General features: G+C 41.2%; 1 protein-coding gene across 8 annotated transcripts in view; it reads left to right on the forward strand.

The window, feature by feature from the left end:
• The window catches only part of LOC128405330 (endophilin-A1), a 277,258-nt gene that overhangs the window by 83,227 nt on the left and 176,477 nt on the right, over positions 1-17,554 (forward strand). For all 8 annotated transcript variants that reach the window (XR_008328267.1, XM_053371855.1, XM_053371856.1 and 5 more), the window contains 2 exons: positions 9,169-9,269; positions 14,667-14,758. Coding sequence is in view for 7 of the 8 variants with exons in the window: in XM_053371855.1 (XP_053227830.1) it covers positions 9,169-9,269; positions 14,667-14,758 (193 nt within the window). In the remaining variant the exon portion in view is untranslated. The remainder of the gene's footprint in view (positions 1-9,168; positions 9,270-14,666; positions 14,759-17,554) is intronic.

The following is a 17,554-nucleotide window of genomic DNA, read 5'->3' on the forward strand; positions in this document are numbered from 1 at the left end:
TTTATAATTTTTATTTATTTATTAGATTTATACCCGTCACCTTTCTATAAAGGACCCCAGAGCTACTGAACAGGGCAATTTATTTGTCTGATACATAGCCTGTTCTGAATCTGGTTTCTTCCAGTATCCTGTTCCTGTACTTACTTTTCTGGAAGTAAGGCTGCAATCTCAATCCTATTTACCTTGGAGTAAACCCCATTGAGTTCAATATGGCTTACTTTGAGTAGACATGTTTAGCATTGCTGTGTACATTGGTGGGACTTGCTTTGGACTAGATGTAGGATTGTGTTGCTAAAATCTCTCGACATCCTATTTTTAAAAAGCAGTTAGGCCTGAGGTCTGGGGCAGATAGGGAAAAAGGCTGCCGTGGGCACAGAAACTGTCACGGGCTAGGTCCCTGTGCCACAATTTATACACTACCTTTATTTATTATATATTTATTCCATAAAATTTATACACTGCTTGGTTGTAAAAAAACCCCAACAATTCAAAAGTGCTTCACAGAAAAAATGAAATGAACAGCTGCTTAAAACATATCAAAAAATTAACAACAGTGATAAACTAAAAACAGAATAAAACACACACCAACACTCTGCACATTTGAGTGTGAGGAAGGATGAGTTGGGACTTTTCATCGGAATGAGAAAAGGCCCGGGTGAACTAACTCTTGGTCTCTTGTCTCTAATTGGGTCATTTTTCTTGCAGCTATTCTTCCAAGAGCACATACCAGGGAAATAGCACCAGAATTTAACATTAAGTGGCCATATCAATGCCTTGTTTCCGTAATTAGAATTCTGTCAACATCCTTTCTGTGTTAGCTTGTTGTGGCCTTCCCTCCTCCTCCTCCTCTTACCTTCCAGGCATTTATAGAAGCCCATTTAGTTAAGCAGCGTTTTGAAGAAAGGCTGCTACAGATGAGACTGGAATTTTTATTTGGGGGGGGGAATGTGATGTGGAAAGGGAGCGGCTATTTTATTGGATCTTCTGGCTGGTGATCAATATGAGAGATGTTTGGGAGCCAGAGAAGGAGAATCGCTGCTGCTCTGATTGATTTTGTAATTTTATTGTGCTTTTAGATTTGCCAAAGGTTCTCGAGGGCCTGGAAGGGATGTGTCTCCTATGAAAAAGTTTATGTACAAATGAGGCAATGATTATCTAAATAAGGTGTTTCACAGAGGTTAATAGAGATAGGCCTGTTACATTAAATTATTTTTAATAATGCTGACTGTTATTAAAAATTAAGGCGTTCTGAGCTTCAGTCACTTTCCCTCTATGCAGGTCCTTAAGTGGATTAATACCTACATGCTGCCCAATAACCTCCTTTCTCAAATTGAAATAATGAGGAGGAATGTAATACTCCTCGCATACAATTTGTGGTTTGGAGAACTTATTAATATGATTTATCACTGACTAACTCACTCAAAGGGAGTCAAGGTTGTGTTTTATGACAGAGGGAAGGCAGCGATAAAATGCAAACTCCCTTCTTCCCTTTTGTTTTTCTGGTAGGACTGAGCCCAGGCTTCATTCAGAAGCTACCTTTGCAACATGGGAGTTGCTTGAGTAGCATGGTCCCCTCCAACATTGCTCTGGTTATGCAACAGGCGGGCAGTTGGGATGGCAGAATTGCTTTCTATGCTGTCATCTTCCCAAGCCACACAGATGTGTTTGAAGGGACTCCCAAGAGCCAATTAACCCTAGGAATCGCAGATTAAAATGTGCTTATTTATTTACTTACAGTATATATAGGCTACTCTTTGTTCAGCTTTTTAAATCCCAGAGCGGGGAACAAAGTACCAAAGGTAAATGGGGTGGGGTGGGGTGGAGGGACAATATGTAAAAACCACAAAATCCTATAAACATTTTCAATAACAGCAAATTAGCATTCTGACATCATAAGGTAATGAGGACAATTAAAAGATCCAGTTTAACCAAATACCTAGACAAAACACAACATTTTGTTGCCAGTTTTGGACAAATCATACTTTGCAGTGGTACCTTGGTTCTCAAACTTAATCCATTCCGAGAGTCCATTTGACTCCTGAAACCATTCAAAAACCAAGGCGTGGCTTCCGATTGGCTGCAGGAGCTTCCTACACTCAAGCGGAACCTGCGTTGGATGTTCGGCTTCTGAAAAATGTTCGCAAACTGGAACACTTACTTCCAGGTTTGCTGCGTTGTGGGAGCCGATTTGTTCGGCAACTAAGCCGTTCGGGAACCAAGGTTCCACTGTACATTTGAAACAAATGGGACTTGCAACAAAATGTTGCTTTGTATCTCAACCGCTAGCAGAAGTGCTCTTATTTAGGGTGCCAGCCGGCCATTCCCTCCCCGTGATACTAATCAGCTATAATAGGCTCAGGCGTGCCAATTCACTCTCACTCTTCAATGTTTCACTTCCAGCTGACACTCGAGAAATCCTTAAAGGAATCAGAGCACAGAGTATGGTGGGGCTGGAAGGAGGAGTGCACAAGCTCAGGGTTTACTCATGTAATGCCCAACCATAGTTTACTGCTGCTGCGAACCGCGAACTGACCCAGTTCACGACTGTGAACATGCAAATGTTTCTCGGTCATTAATTGGGAAAAAATATATCCAGGAAAGACATTAAGAATTCATACAGATGCACACCCAGGCACAATTTGTTTCTATGATATACCTTATTTGGGCATTTCAACCATCTGAAACTTGATGTGCTTGCAGTGGCTGTTCACCTAACCCTTGTTGGAAGATCCAGAAAATGTTGAACAGCTGTCCTTGGCTAGCTGATAGTTATCAAACTGCAATCACTTTCAGATAGTCCAAATTGGCCAAGGAATTCAATAAATCATTCTCTGTAGCACGAACATGACTAAAATGTAAGTAATGCTTGTACTTCTCTCTCTTTTTTTGCTTTACACTCTTTTGGCAGCCTTATCCCCCAATGTATGTAATGGTTTTTTGCTTTCTCACACAGGCTAGATCAAACACCTGCTCCAAGATTTGCTCTCGCCTCCCAAAGCTGTCAGTTGACACACAAATATACAGACCTTTTGAAAGAGCATATCTTGCCCTTATTGCAAGCAGATGTACCTGAATCTTAACATTGGAGGAGCAAAGGGAAAACTTTTGTCATACTAGTATTTGACTGCTTAAGAAGTCAGATCTAGTTCAAGCTTATTTCAGATCTTGCAACTTTAAAGACTGGCAGGGTGGGGATATTGGCGAAGTAGAATAAGAGAACATTGAGCCATGTTGTTTTCTTCAGCCTTAATTTATGACATCTGTATTGACAGCAGAATTAAAGGGCAGGTTTTTCAGCAGTTTTACAGGGATTCGTTGAGGAAAAATTGGTGTTAGGTTTCCTTTTTCTTAATAACAAAAAACAGCTTTATTTCCCTAGTAACACTCCTATATTCACATAACAGCATTCCTCACAGCAAGTGAAAGAAGATTTCTGGTTCATTGGGTCATGATGAAAAGCACTTTAGTATGACGATTGTTCTGGTTTATGCAACTAAGTGGTAATCCTATGAGCCACTAGGCTGACACCATAGTATTTTAAGTAATGTGTTGTGGGGTCTTTGCTTTTCCGTCAAGGGGCATAAAGAAATTATGATGCGCCACAGCAAGTCACGTACCAACATGAATCATGCTATTTATTTGTGAAGAGGCAGCTATTGGCCATGCTCCTCAGTACTTCCAGCCCCTCATGCTACCTGAAAAATAAATAAATAAAGGCTGCCCATCAGCCTTTCATGTTTTTTCAGTTACTGTCAGGTAGCACAAACAGATTATTGATAGGGTTGGGCAATCTATCACTATATCGTCCAAAACCAGTTAGAAGTTAAATCATGATATCAGTTTCATAATTTTGACCTGGCAATATATCACGAATCATGGTGTGTGTGTGTGTGTGAGTGATGCAAAAATTACCAAGTGGGAAAAAGCGTGAAGCCAACCAATGCCTCCACTGAGCTCCATCCTTATTTCAGACAATATGATATATCGGTATATCGTGATGTTTAGCTGGTAATCTATCACGACGTTGAAAGCCAGATATCGCCCAGCCCTAGTTAATGAGTTCCTAGTGAACCAATTGTTATTGGCTGTGCTATGGTGGCTATGTTATACAAAGGACTTATGTCGAAAGGGAGGAGGAACAGGGCCAGTTAGAAGCATTGAACAGGAACCTTTAGCTTTGTATGAGTAGACCAGCAGTGGCATAAATTCTTTCTAGGATTAACAGTAGTCACATTCATCTTTTTAAATGCAGTTTTTATTAAATATTTTTTCATGCTTTTATCCCGTGTTTGAGAAGCATTGAAAGAACAGGTAGCAGTTTACAGGATAAAGGATCAGTGTTATCAACATCATTTGTACATGGGAAGCAAATATGGCTACCAAGCCCCTCCCCTCAAACAAAGTCTAACTCTACAAGATTCTGCAGCAGGTGATTATGGGTAGCCTCCAGACTTGATTACTTCAGTCTGTTTTATGTGGGGCTACCTTTGCTGTGCCCTGGAAGCTCCATCTGATACAGAATGTTGCGGCTCAATTGCAGACAGGTGCAGGTTTTCAACAGCTTGCTGCAGGATCTGCATTGCCTGCCTGTATGCTGTCGGACCAGGATATGCAATAAGAGTGCAATAAATACAATTAATCAAAACAATATAAAACAAGGTAAAAGGGACCCCTGACCATTAGGTCCAGTCATGGCCGACTCTGGGGTTGCGGCACTCATCTCGCTTTACTGGTCGAGGGAGCCGGCGTACAGCTTCCGGGTCATGTGGCCAGCATGTCTAAGCCGCTTCTGGCGAACCAGAGCAGCGCACGGAAACACCGTTTACCTTCCCGCCGGAGCGGTACCTATTTATCTACTTGCACTTTGACGTGCTTTTGAACTGCTAGGTTGGCAGGGGCAGGAGCCAAGCAACGGGAGCTTACCCCGTCATGGGGATTCGAACCTCCGACCTTCTGATCAGGAAGTCCTAGGCTCTGTGGTTTAACCCACAGCGCCACCCACGTCCCTAATATAAAACAATTTATAATATAAAACAAGCAAAACAACAAAATAACCACCGGTCACACTGGGTATGTGCTCATGAGCTGCACTGATGTTCTCTCTGCAGACGCAGCTACCCAGCCTTCCACTTCTGATTTGGAAGGCTAATTAAGCCCCCGCCCCATCTGCTCCACACTCTCGCCTGCGAGCAAGCCCATCGCAACCCATCGCCCACGAGGAGTCTCCTCACCCTCCTCACACCTCAAGCTAGTACAGTGAACAAAGCCCTGAAGAACTTGGTACCGTGGTATATTAATGAGCACCTCACCCCCTGTAGGTCACCTAGATCCCTGACATAATCAGAGGCCCAGCTTCTTCAGGTGCCTAATGCCCCCAGAAATTAAATTTCTCTAAGCTTGCTCAGAAGAGAGCATTGAGCGCAGTAGCCCCTGCATTATGGAACACTCTCCCAGTGGAGATGAGGCAGACGCCAGCGTTGTATGGATTTCGACGTGCTGCGAAAGCATTTTTATATTTCAGCCAGCCTTTCCAGAATGTTAATTTTATCCAGTCACTTTTAATATTCTGCTGTTTTATTTTATGATGCGAGTTATTTTATATTTTATTTAAAACGCTTAGAAATCTATGAATACGGGTGATTCATAAATACTTTAAATAAATAGTAAAAGATCAGTGATATTCAGAAGCAGAAGTGTATACCTATACTTTTGGGGAACTAACTTCTTAATAGTGGAATTATCTACATATGTATCAGAAGGATATCATACAATAGGAAAAGTAGATTTTTCTATGTTCCCTTTTTGCAATTCTGACTTGGGGTGTCACTTTTCTACACTGCAGCTGTTTTCCATATTCTGGCAAGCTGGACAAATATGCATGGAATGCCATTTTAATTACAGCACACCCCTTTGGACTATTCTTCTGCCAAACATTACATAACTATATATTTGAAAATCCATTAAGATTTTTAATGAAAATCAAGGACTCATAGAATTGTAGCGTTGTAAGGGACCCCAAGAGTCATCTAGTTCAATCCTTTGCAATGCAGCTAAATCTCAGCTAAAGCACCCATGACAGATCACCATCAAATCTTTGCTTAAAAACCTCCAAGGAAGGAGAGTCCACACCTCTCATGGGAATCTGTTCCACTGTCGAACAGCTCTTGCTGTCAGAAAGTTCTTCCTGGTGTTTAGTCAAAATCTCCTTTCTTGTAACTTGAATCTATTAGTTTGGGTCCTAGCCTCTGGAGCAGGAGAAAACAAGCTTGCTCCATCCTTCATGGGACAGCCTTGATGCTTTTGAATTATGGTACTGGAGGAGACTCTTGAGAGTCCCATGGACTGCAAGAAGATCAAACCTATCCATTCTGAAGGAAATCAGCCCTGAGTGCTCACTGGAAGGACAGATCATGAAGCTGAGGCTCATGAGAAGAGAAGACTCCCTGGAAAAGACCCTGATGTTGGGAAAGATGGAGGGCACAAGGAGAAGGGGACGACAGAGGACAAGATGGTTGGACTTTGGCCACCTCATGAGAAGAGAAGACTCCCTGGAAAAGACCCTGATGTTGGGAAAGATGGAGGGCACAAGGAGAAGGGGGCGACAGAGGACGAGATGGTGGGAAGCGACCAAGCTGCGAGCGGCAGTGGAAGACAGGAGTGCCTGGCGTGCTCTGGTCCATGGGGTCACAAAGAGTCAGACACTAAATGACTAAACAAAATCATATCGCCTCTCAGTCTTCTCTTTACCAGGCTAAAAATACTCAATTCCCTCGATTGTACCTCATAAGGCTTGGTTTCCAGACTCTTGATCATCTTGGTCACCCTCCTTTGCACACGTTTTCAGCTTGCCAATAACCTTCTTAAATTGTGGTCTGCAGAATTGGACACATTCTTCCAGATATGGTCTGACCGAGGCAGAACAGAGCAGTACTATTACTTCCCTTGATCGAAACACTATACTTATGTTGATGCAGCCTAGAATAGGATTAGCTTTTTTTGCTGCTGCATCACACTCCTGACTCATGTAAACTTGTAGTCTACTAAAATCCCTTATCATTTGTACTACTGGCAGTCCAGGTATCCCCCATCTTATATTTGTGCAGCTGATTTTCCTGCTTAAGTGCAGAACCTTACATTTGTCCCTATAGAGATTCATTTTCTTAGATTTAGCCCTAATTTCCAATCTGTTAATGTCCTATTGAATCCTGATTTTTACAATGTTTTTCAGGCAAAAATGGATGGCTGCAAAGCTTCAATTATCGTGTTTCGCAGGACTGAAGATTTTTATTTTGGTGGAAGTCAAACCCTCCTCACTGAAGGGTTGTTTCACACAAAATGCAGGGGGAAATGAGATTACCACTAAATGTATTCTTAAATGAGAAGTGCAGCCAATCCTAGCTCTCTGATGAATATATCTGTAGGATTTTGATGATTATATCTGTATGATTTTGTTTGAATGGTTGTTTGAAAAATTATGTACACCCCTTCATCTAAAGGGTCAGCAATTACGTGTAGTAAAATATCTTACAGACAGGGCTTTTTTTCAGCCAGAGCCTACAGGAGCTCAGTTCTGGCACCTCTCAGGTGGGCACCATTGCCATTCTAAGAGATGAGGGAGATGTTCATGGTGAGCTCCGGCACTTCTTTTTCTAGAGAAACAGCACTGCTTACAGAATATAGGATCAGAGTTGTCACCTGATCCAAGACAATGCAAAATGAAATGAAATAAAATCTATTTCATAAGGACGGATCATAGAGAAGTTGTAAGGAGTGATCTAAAAAGTTTTCTGATGTATCCTACTGGAATTGCTTATGTGCTTCAGGTGCTTTGTGTATAAGATTTTACATAAATGCCTCTGGTTATTGCATGTATCCCCGGTACCTTGCCTAAGGTCATGATAATTGGTTAATCTGTAATCATTATGATGTCTTCATAAAGACAATTATTCTGTTTCCTACTTATTTGTAATTTTTTTAGGCTGAAATTTTGAGTCCCCACCCCCAGTTTTCTGTGTCCTGGTTTAATTTAGCTAAATGCTGGTTGGTAATATGCTTCAAATGCAAGGGATATAATTAAAATAGTTTTAGTGTAATGCACTTCTATTTTTCGGGAAGAAGAGGTTTCTAGACTGAGAGGACAGGGCTGCTCCTGCCACACAGTTCTTCTCATATAGAATCATAGAACTGTAGAGTTGGAAGGGACCACAGATATCATCTAGTCCAACCCCATGCAATGTAGGAATCTTTCACCCAACATGAGGCTTAAACTCACAACCCTGGGATTAAGAGTCTCATGCTCTACTACCAACTGAGCTATCTGCTGCTGGACAGATGACTTGATGGGACTTTGACTCATCATAGGAGGGAGCTATTTCTAGCTGAAACCCTGATTACTTAGAAACCAGCACACACAGGAAAGAAAAAGAGATCTGCATTTATAAGGGCTGTGCAGAGCTTGAGAGTACCAGCAAGTCACAGTCATTCCAGTACTGTCTAGTTAATTTTTTCATTTGCTGTGAAATCTGTCAATGGGCAAATACTCAAACTTGAAAGCATAACATCATAATAGAGAGTATATTGCAATTCAAGAAAATCAAATCAAATACAGACCGTTGCTTTCTATTTTCAGATCTTTTACAAATCTCTTCTTACATGGTTGTGATTTGATTGCTGATTTCCCCAAAAGTTGGCATTGTAACTAAACATGAGAGTGGATGTATCTACATGTTTTCAATTAAAGAGACTAGAAATGGAACAATAGGATTTTCTTGCTGATCGTACTGTTCTGGAGCAGGACTGCTCATAACATACTAGTGTTAAAAGTTACCATATTTACTCAAATGTAATGTGCACCTTTTTTGGCCAAATTATGTCGTGGAAATTAGGGTGCACATTAGATTTGACGGTACATTTACATTTGCCAGCAAATACTTCTTTGATTTCAAAGATTTGAAAATTGAGTTACGCATTCGATTCAATGGTACATTAGATTCACGTAAATACAGGTAACACTAGTGCTGATATGTGTTTCCTGAAATTCAGTATAAAAGTTTTCAGTATTTTCAGTGACATGTTTTATTCAGCACGTTTTTGTAGGGTATGTCTCCTTGACTCACTCACCCCACATTCTTTCTCCTGTGCGCTCAGTTCTTGTGTGTGTTTTTCTAGACTGAATTTAGAGGAAGAATTGGATCAGATGAGAGTGTATACATCTAGGGATAAAGCTACAATACAAGAACTGAATATATGCCTGCAACAAGAAAGAGAAGGTAGGCTTATTTCAGCCATAATGTCAAACAAACCATGTGTCGTGCTAATTATAGTTTATAACCCAAACCATAGTTTTAGATCTGTTTCTGTGCTTTTCTTTTCTGTCCTCACAATGCTCAGCTTCATAAGTTCATTCTAGGCCCCATGGTACAGTTGCAGTGGGAAACAGAGCGATGGCTGTATAATTATGATGTGTTAATTCAGACACCACACCAAACTGTATTCTCAAACACTATTAAAATCATGGCCTCTGATGCTGGTTTGCCAGCCAAATGCAAACTGTCGTTTGTCAATTCACAAATTACTTGAAAAGATACTTAAGCTTCTTAAAACCCTGGCTGGCAAAACCAGAACCCAAAAACCACAATTGGTGATAACTATAGTTTGGTATGATGTCAGAATTGCCAGGGAGGTCACAAGGCTAAACAGCTGCCCTGAGCTTTTTGGAAGAAATGTAATAAATTTCCCTCAGTTTACTTACACAGAGGTTTGCTATTGTAAGAATTTTTCAGCTTCTCCCTTTTTAATCATGAGGATCACATACATGGATATAAGAAATGGCCTATCAAACCATATCTATGGCAGTTGTCCCTCTTGCATCTAGCAACTTGTCTGTGTCAGTTATGTCAGTCACTTCAGATATACATTGCTTCAAGTGCTTTCTTTGTTGTGAAGCTCTTCAATAAGTAAGAAATGAGTCACAGTTCTCCTAAAATGGCACTCTACCATAATTAAGTCATAAAGGCATTGGCTCTAATGTGTGCCCTACTGCATTAATTGAATTTAACTTCAAATTGCACTGTTTGCATAGCTGTTAAGGAAATTCAGTTTCCAACCATAAGAACGTTAGACAAGTCTGCTGAATCAGGCCAGTGGTCCATCTAGTCCAGCATCCTGTTCTCACACTGGTTGACTGGGTATCTGTGGGCAGCCTGCAAGCAGGACATGTGTGCGACAGCACTCTCGCCTCCTGCTTTTCCCATGATAACACCGGTCCTGAAAGACCTACATTGGCTCCCAGTACGTTTCCGAGCACAATTCAAAGTGTTGGTGCTGACCTTTAAAGCCCTAAACAGCCTCGGTCCAGTATATCTCAAGGAGCGTCTCCACGCCCATCGTTCTACCCTGACGCTGAGGTCCAGCGCCGAGGGCCTTCTGGCAGTTCTCTCACTGCGAGAAGCCAAGTTACAGGCAACCAGGCAGAGGGCCTTCTCAGTAGTGGCGCCCGCCCTGTGGAATGCCCTCCTACCAGATGTTAAAGAGAACAACAACTACCAGACTTTTAGACGACATCTGAAGGCAAGCCTGTTTAGGGAAGCTTTTAATGTTTGATGCGTTACTGTATTTTAATACTGTGTTGGAAGCCGCCCAGAGTGGCTGGGGAAACCCAGCCAGATGGGTGGGGTATAAATAATAAAATATTATTATTATTATTATTATTATTATTATTATTATTATTATTATTATGCCTCTGGCAGTGGAAGTAGAACATAGCCATTGTAGCTAGTAGTAATCAATAGCCTTGAATGTGTCTAGTCCTCTTTTAAAGCAATCAAAGGGGTCACATTGCCTCCCATAAATACTTGCCATTATCTTTCTTCTTTTTCTACGTTGGCACATTTTGACCCTCTAGCTTAGAGTGCAGAAGCAGAATCCCTTGGTGGGGGAAAGCAACATCCCTGTGGATGTGCGCAGCCCAAAACTTTGAACACTCCAAACCCAGAGTGGCTGGGGCAAGCCAGGGGCAATAATAAAATTATTGTTATTATTATTTATAGTATTCTGAGATTCCATTTCCAGACTGGCTGGGGCATGGAATGGGAGCACCATATCCTCCAACATTTGTTGTTGTTGTTGTTGTTGTTGTTTAGTCGTTTCGTCGTGTCTGACTCTTTGTGACCCCATGGACCAGAGCACGCCAGGCACTTCTGTCTTCCACTGCCTCCCGCAGTTTGGTCAAACTCATGTTGGTAGCTTCGAGAACACTGTCCAACCATCTCGTCCTCTGTCGTCCCCTTCTCCTTGTGCCCTCCATCTTTCCCAACATCAGGGTCTTTTCCAGGGAGTCTTCTCTTCTCATGAGCCTCAGCTTCATGATCTGTCCTTCCAGTGAGCACTCAGGGCTGATTTCCTTCAGAATGGGTAGGTTTGATCTTCTTGCAGTCCATGGGACTCTCAAGAGTCTCCTCCAGCACCAGAATTCAAAAGCATCAATTCTTCAGCGATCAGCCTTCTTTATGGTCCAGCTCTCACTTCCATGCATCACTACTCGGAAAACAATGGCTTTACATTACTCCAATGAAAATAGGGTTGTCCTATTCAACAACAATTTTACTCTCTATACCCTGCCCATCGGACTGGCTTGCCACAGCCACTCTGGGTTGCTTCCAACATATATAAAAACATCATAAAACATTAAACATTAACAAACTTCTCTATGCAGGGGGTGGGGAGCCCCACCGGGAGCACAGGGCAATGGCGCACAGCCCACCCACCGCTCCCAAGCCTCCCCTGAGCCGCCGGAAAGAAGGGGGAAGGCTGCCAGCAAAATGGCGTGGCTCTCTCCCCCCCCCCCCCCAGAGGCAGTCCAGAAGTGTAGGGGAATATCTATTTTTCCTATTGATTTTTAAAGGTGCGGCTTATTTACAGGTGTGGCTTATGTCCGCTGTTCCTGGAAAACTGGGGCACTTGGAGGGACTGCAGCATTCCTTTGAGGGACTGGAGATACACTGCCGGCTCTGGCTTAATTTTAACTGTAATCTGGACATTTAGTCAGTGTTGTGTCAGTTAACCTCACAATCGACACCTGAATCTAGAGTGAATTCTGCATACTTTGCTTGGTAGCAATGAACTTTTGTAACTCCTCTCTCTCTCTCTCTCTCTCTCTCTCTCTCTCTCTCTCTCATTTGTTGCATTGTGAGTTTCCTAAATTCTGGATCACCGAAAAAAAAAAGATATTTAAATCACCTTTGTTTTCAGTGTGTGTAAATCTTATATTCAGTGGTTGTAATTCATATATCTAATCATGTTATAAGGTTTAACGCTGAGTGCTTTGATAAGTTTATTATTAGAAACAAAACAAAAAACTCCCTCAAAAGTAAATGTTGATGTAAAAGCTACAATTGACATTCAAATGAGTGAATATTTAGAAAAAGATGAAAAGCCTCTATGTGTTACCATTGCATGTTACTTAAAGGAAGTAGCAAATGTATGCAGTACCACTGTGCTGAGGGACTAGCCTTGGAACTAACATGGGAGCTGATAGATTAATATCAAGGTAAAGGTACATATTCCCCAGCTGCACAATTTTACTTTTTTCAGCTTCTATTATCTTTAGACTGGTGCTCCATTTATTTTGTGAATACAGAAGTTTTAATTGGCCATGACATGTTCCAAAGACAAAAGAAAGATCTAATTCTCTCTAACAAACTTGTTAGTCACTGTTTATGCCAAGAGGATTGCTAACCTACAGAGAGTAGCAGGCTTTTCTTCTGCTCCTCCTTTGTTTGTGAATTGAAAGTTCTTAAGTGACCTGCCATGTCTGCTTTACTTTTGAATGACGGTTCTAAAGCAAACCTTTAGCCGGTATAGTGGATATTATTCTCCTAGGAGGCACGTCTTGTTTACCCTAAAAATATTTTTGCAACATTTGAGCAGTTTTGCTGCAATCCATTTCCTTTATATAACATATTTTTAAAAGCTCAGTTCACAGTTAAAAGCACAGCTGTGGCTTAGTATATGCACACAAACATACTTTCTGTGCCCTTGGCTAATGTGCACTTGATGAATTTAATTTAAATATGGGAATGGACAATTGGAAGGGGTGCATCACTGCATATTTTGGGAGAGAAGGACTGGCTGGAGTGAACCATTCAGACACGCAAACCATGATTTCATGCTGCATTCATTAAGTAGCCATCTTGAAATACCTCAAGGGCTGTCACATGGAAGAAGGAGCAAGCTTGTTTTCTCCTGCTCTGGAGGGTAGGACTCGAACCAATGGCTTCAAGTTACAAGAAAGGAGATTCCGACTAAACATCAGGAAATACTTTTTGACAGTAAAAGCCATTTGACAGTGGAAAAGTCTCCCACGGGAGGTGGTGCACTCTCCTTCCTTGGAGGTTTATAAACAGAGGTTGGGTGGCCATTTGTCATGAATTATTTAGCTGAGACTTCTGCATTGCAGGGGGTTGGACTAGATGATTCTTGGGGTCTCTTCCAACTCTGCAATTCTATGATTTGGTCCTTTGGGCAAGCTAAGAAGAAGAAGAGTTTGGATTTGATATCCCGCTTTATCACTACCCTAAGGAGTCTCAAATCGGATAACAATCTCCTTTCCCTTCCTCCCCCACAACATACACTCTGTGAGGTGAGTGGGGCTGAGAGACTTCAAAGAAGTGTGACTAGCCCAAGGTCACCCAGCAGCTGCAGGTGGAGGAGCAGGGAATCGAACCTGGTTCACCAGATTACGAGTCCACTGCTCTTAACCACTACACCACACTGGCTAGTTGTGTGAGTGAGTTTCTGCCCATGTGGTCATTAATATATCCAGCACAAAGTGCAGAAAAGGCATTGGAATGATGTGGTGGAAATGGTTGGAACTGGGCGCAGAATTGGCTTATCAGATGGAGCAGCGGGGCATGTTTTCAAGGCGGGTTCCAGATTGCCTATTTGAAACACATGTTTTTACTTTTATAAACAGTGGTTAGTATGTGACAAAAAATAGGTTTTGAGTTTTCAACTTTGGGGCTAGAGCGAGGAGGAGGTACAGTCGAGGGAAACCATCAAGCGTGTGGATGATCTTAGGAGTGGTGAATAGAATGATGGGTCACTAGTTGGTTGCTGGAGTTTCTAATTGCTATGAATCTCCAGCATTTCACTGGAATGGCATGTGCGACTTATCCTGTAAAGTACTTGATCTTTCACCTTACAAGAAAGGGAGTTTAAAGTTCCGTCCACCCTAATTCTGTTTCTGTTTGCTTTGTTCGCCAATCACTCTGATCCTCCTGGCAGGGGATAAGACCCAGAGAACAAAACTGCTAGTGACTGTGTAGATAAAAAGACTTGTGAATTTGCCTTTTATGGCACAGAGGGAATAGTCTATAAAAGAATGAAGATGGGAATAAAAGTACACCATCTTTAACCTGCACATCTATTGTACCTTTGAAAAGCTTGTACTGGGGAAAAAAACATGGTGATGCTACAAGGATTAATAATTATACAGCATAAGACTTTAAAAAAAGGTCACTCTTTTGAGGCTGACCAAATGGCTTGACAAGAAAATAGACCACAGTATTCATAATTGGGAAGCCAATGAACCCATTTCCTTAAAATGCCTTGGTATTGTTTTACTAGGATATTAGGTGTCAAAATATATTATTTATTTCCTCTTCCAGAGCTGCTCTTTAGACTTGGTGAAGAGGATGGGGTCAAGAACAGTACTCCAAAGAAGAATGTGAAAGAAATACCAGCACAGACATTACTGAAGGTACCCTAATCTGTAAGATATTGAGTCCAGCAAGTTAAATCTCAATTTCAGTATAAGGGATCATAAGTTAAAAGACAGAACTGATGAATGTAAGCCATGTGTTCTTTTTTTTAATTACCACCCATAATTCAAAATAACCCTAACTGCCAAAATTGTGTCAGAAATCAATGCTTGTGGAAAATATATATGTGTCTCTTGTAGAGGGAACGAAAATTTTTAAAATGTATTTAAAGAGACAGGGAAGATCTAGATGTAAATGGAAGCATTTCTTTGTTTTATGAAGCTTTAGTAAACATTTTGTGTGCCGCAGTTTGCTTTTGTATAGTACAACACGTAAATACTACACCCCAATGGCTTTTTATACTTGCAGAAAGGACAATTTCAAGACTCGGTTGTGTATGCATAAGTGTGTAAGTTCACAGTGCAAAATAGTGCTATGTTTTTTTAAAAAACCCCTGATGTAACTGGTTTTATGCCTATATGCGGTACCTCTAAGATGATGCCACTGGTTTGCTGATTCACAAATCATGTATGGGGGCAGAGGCACATTGGTATATTGCGTGAAGGAAACATGTGAAAAATAAATGAATGAAATCACCAAAGGCTTCCAAGAGCCAAATGTACCTCCCTGTATATAGGCTTCTCATTGGCCCAGTTTGGATGCTGCAGTAAACCATGGTTTAGTGCTGTGCACACACTGCAGTCATCCTCAAGCTCACACACTCTCCCCTGCTTTTGCACAGCTAGGATAGTGACTTGGTTTCCCTTAAATATGCCTTTTAATTCTGACCAAACTAGGGGTCATGTTTTACATTAACTTTGTAGCTTAAACAAGCCAGCTTTGTAGCCCATGGCCGAAGTTGACATATTTTGAAACTGGTGATGGTTAGTGTAAAACACAATCCCTGGGTTGAACACAACCACCACTGAACTGAAACTAAATTTTTCCAAAGTTATTCTCTGACTGCACAAGAGGATTGTAGCATCAACATAGCAGTGTGGTGTATATTACTTGGTTTACCGCCCACAGCGTGAGGGGAGGAAAGAGGGGAATTGTTGGGTGTCGGTTGTTGCTGCTCGTCTAAACTTACAAATCAACATAGTTATGTCAGAGGCTCAAATCTTTTTGCTAAAAACCAAAGCCAACAATTAAAGGCTGTTTGATCTGTGATGATAACATTAGCGTATTTCTTATGAAACACGAAGAAATGACCACAATTGCTCTTAGAATATAGTGCTTGCTATTTAACAGTTTAATCTAGAAATTATCTGCACCTTGGTTGCTGCAGATATTAATCCTTTCTAGATACCTGCCCCAACAATCTGAAATACCACACCTGGTGTTATATTGAAGTAAATATTTCCAGCCTAAATTAACTGATGAAAGATGTACAGTGACGTAACCAATTTTCAGCTCATGAAACCAAATTCTTGGGGGAGATCTGCACTCTTACGCCTTTAACAGATGCATGGCAGGCAGAAATTAAGCAGGTCAAGCCTTTGCTAGTAGGGCAGTAGAATTATGGGAGCAGCTTGACCCACCAACATTCTGTCTTATTAGTTGTTTGTGACCCATTTGGGGGCCGTTCACCCCATCCATACATGCACAAAAGTTGCATATGACACAAATCATATGCAAATTTTATGCAAACTTATCCCCCCCCTTTTTTTTGCAAGTGGGCGGAGGGCCTAATTCATATACAATGTACTGGCCCCAGAAAACCATGTTGGCAGCCCTTGAGGAACAAACTATTTGGATGAGGTGCAAGAAATGGGAAGGCCTGGGATAAAGGGGGTGAAATGTTGCTGTTTCTTCCTGAGCCTCCACATCTCTAGAACTGATATTAAGTAGTTCATTTTGTTAACAGCTGCTCACTTAGGAGGCTGTGCTTTACCATATGTTTGCTCCAAAAATATATTTAAAAGTGTCTTTCCGCTTTTCCATCCCCATTTCTTGAGCTGCTTAAACTGAAGTTTTAACAGTATGCTTGAACTGAATAAGCGAGACCTTGTGACTTAATATCAGGATAGCTATGTCCATTTATCTTATATTTGTGAATTAGCTTGTAGGAAGTACAGTAATTTACAGCAGATGATGTGATTGCATATACTTCTAACACTTGCCATATGGTCAGGTAATGAAGGCTGTCATCTCGTTATTACTGAATGACAAACATCATGTTAAAATAATAACACAGAACAGGAAATGCTCACATTCATTTATCTTAAGGTAGAGTGAGTAATTGAAATAATTTGAGCGATACAGTAGAGGATGTCACACCAATCACCTGTGTTTCAGAGTAATTTTGTTTGCCAGGTACACTCTAAATTCCATCTCTGTGGATTAAAGGTGTTATCATGAGACCTTAGGGTATAAACCTTGAAGACATTCATTGTTTCCTTTCAACTATTGTAAATGATCTAGTCCTGCACCAAATAAAGAAGAATCTGTTTTACAAAACTAAAAGGCAGCAAGCATCTTACATAGGAGGGCTTTATGATGGAGGCTAATTTGACGTAAATTATTATCAGCTAGGCTTCAGCTCTGGCACTAACTCCATAGTGTATGTACTACCCAGATATACAGGGTGGTGTTTCATTGCTATTTGCTGTAATTGTAGCTGGCTTATGGTGGGAAGTAACTAGAGCTGAGAGCTGTAGCAATTCCTTCTGGAACATCATCCAACTATTTTCAGTAATAAATGACAGTACTCCAACTGGACTTAGGCAGAGTGCCACTTCTTTTAGCCTCAAAAGCGCTGACAATTGGTCAGAGTAACATCCCTGAGTTCCACT

The sequence above is a fragment of the Podarcis raffonei genome, chromosome 17 (assembly GCF_027172205.1).
Source record: "Podarcis raffonei isolate rPodRaf1 chromosome 17, rPodRaf1.pri, whole genome shotgun sequence".
Classification (NCBI taxonomy): domain Eukaryota; kingdom Metazoa; phylum Chordata; class Lepidosauria; order Squamata; family Lacertidae; genus Podarcis; species Podarcis raffonei.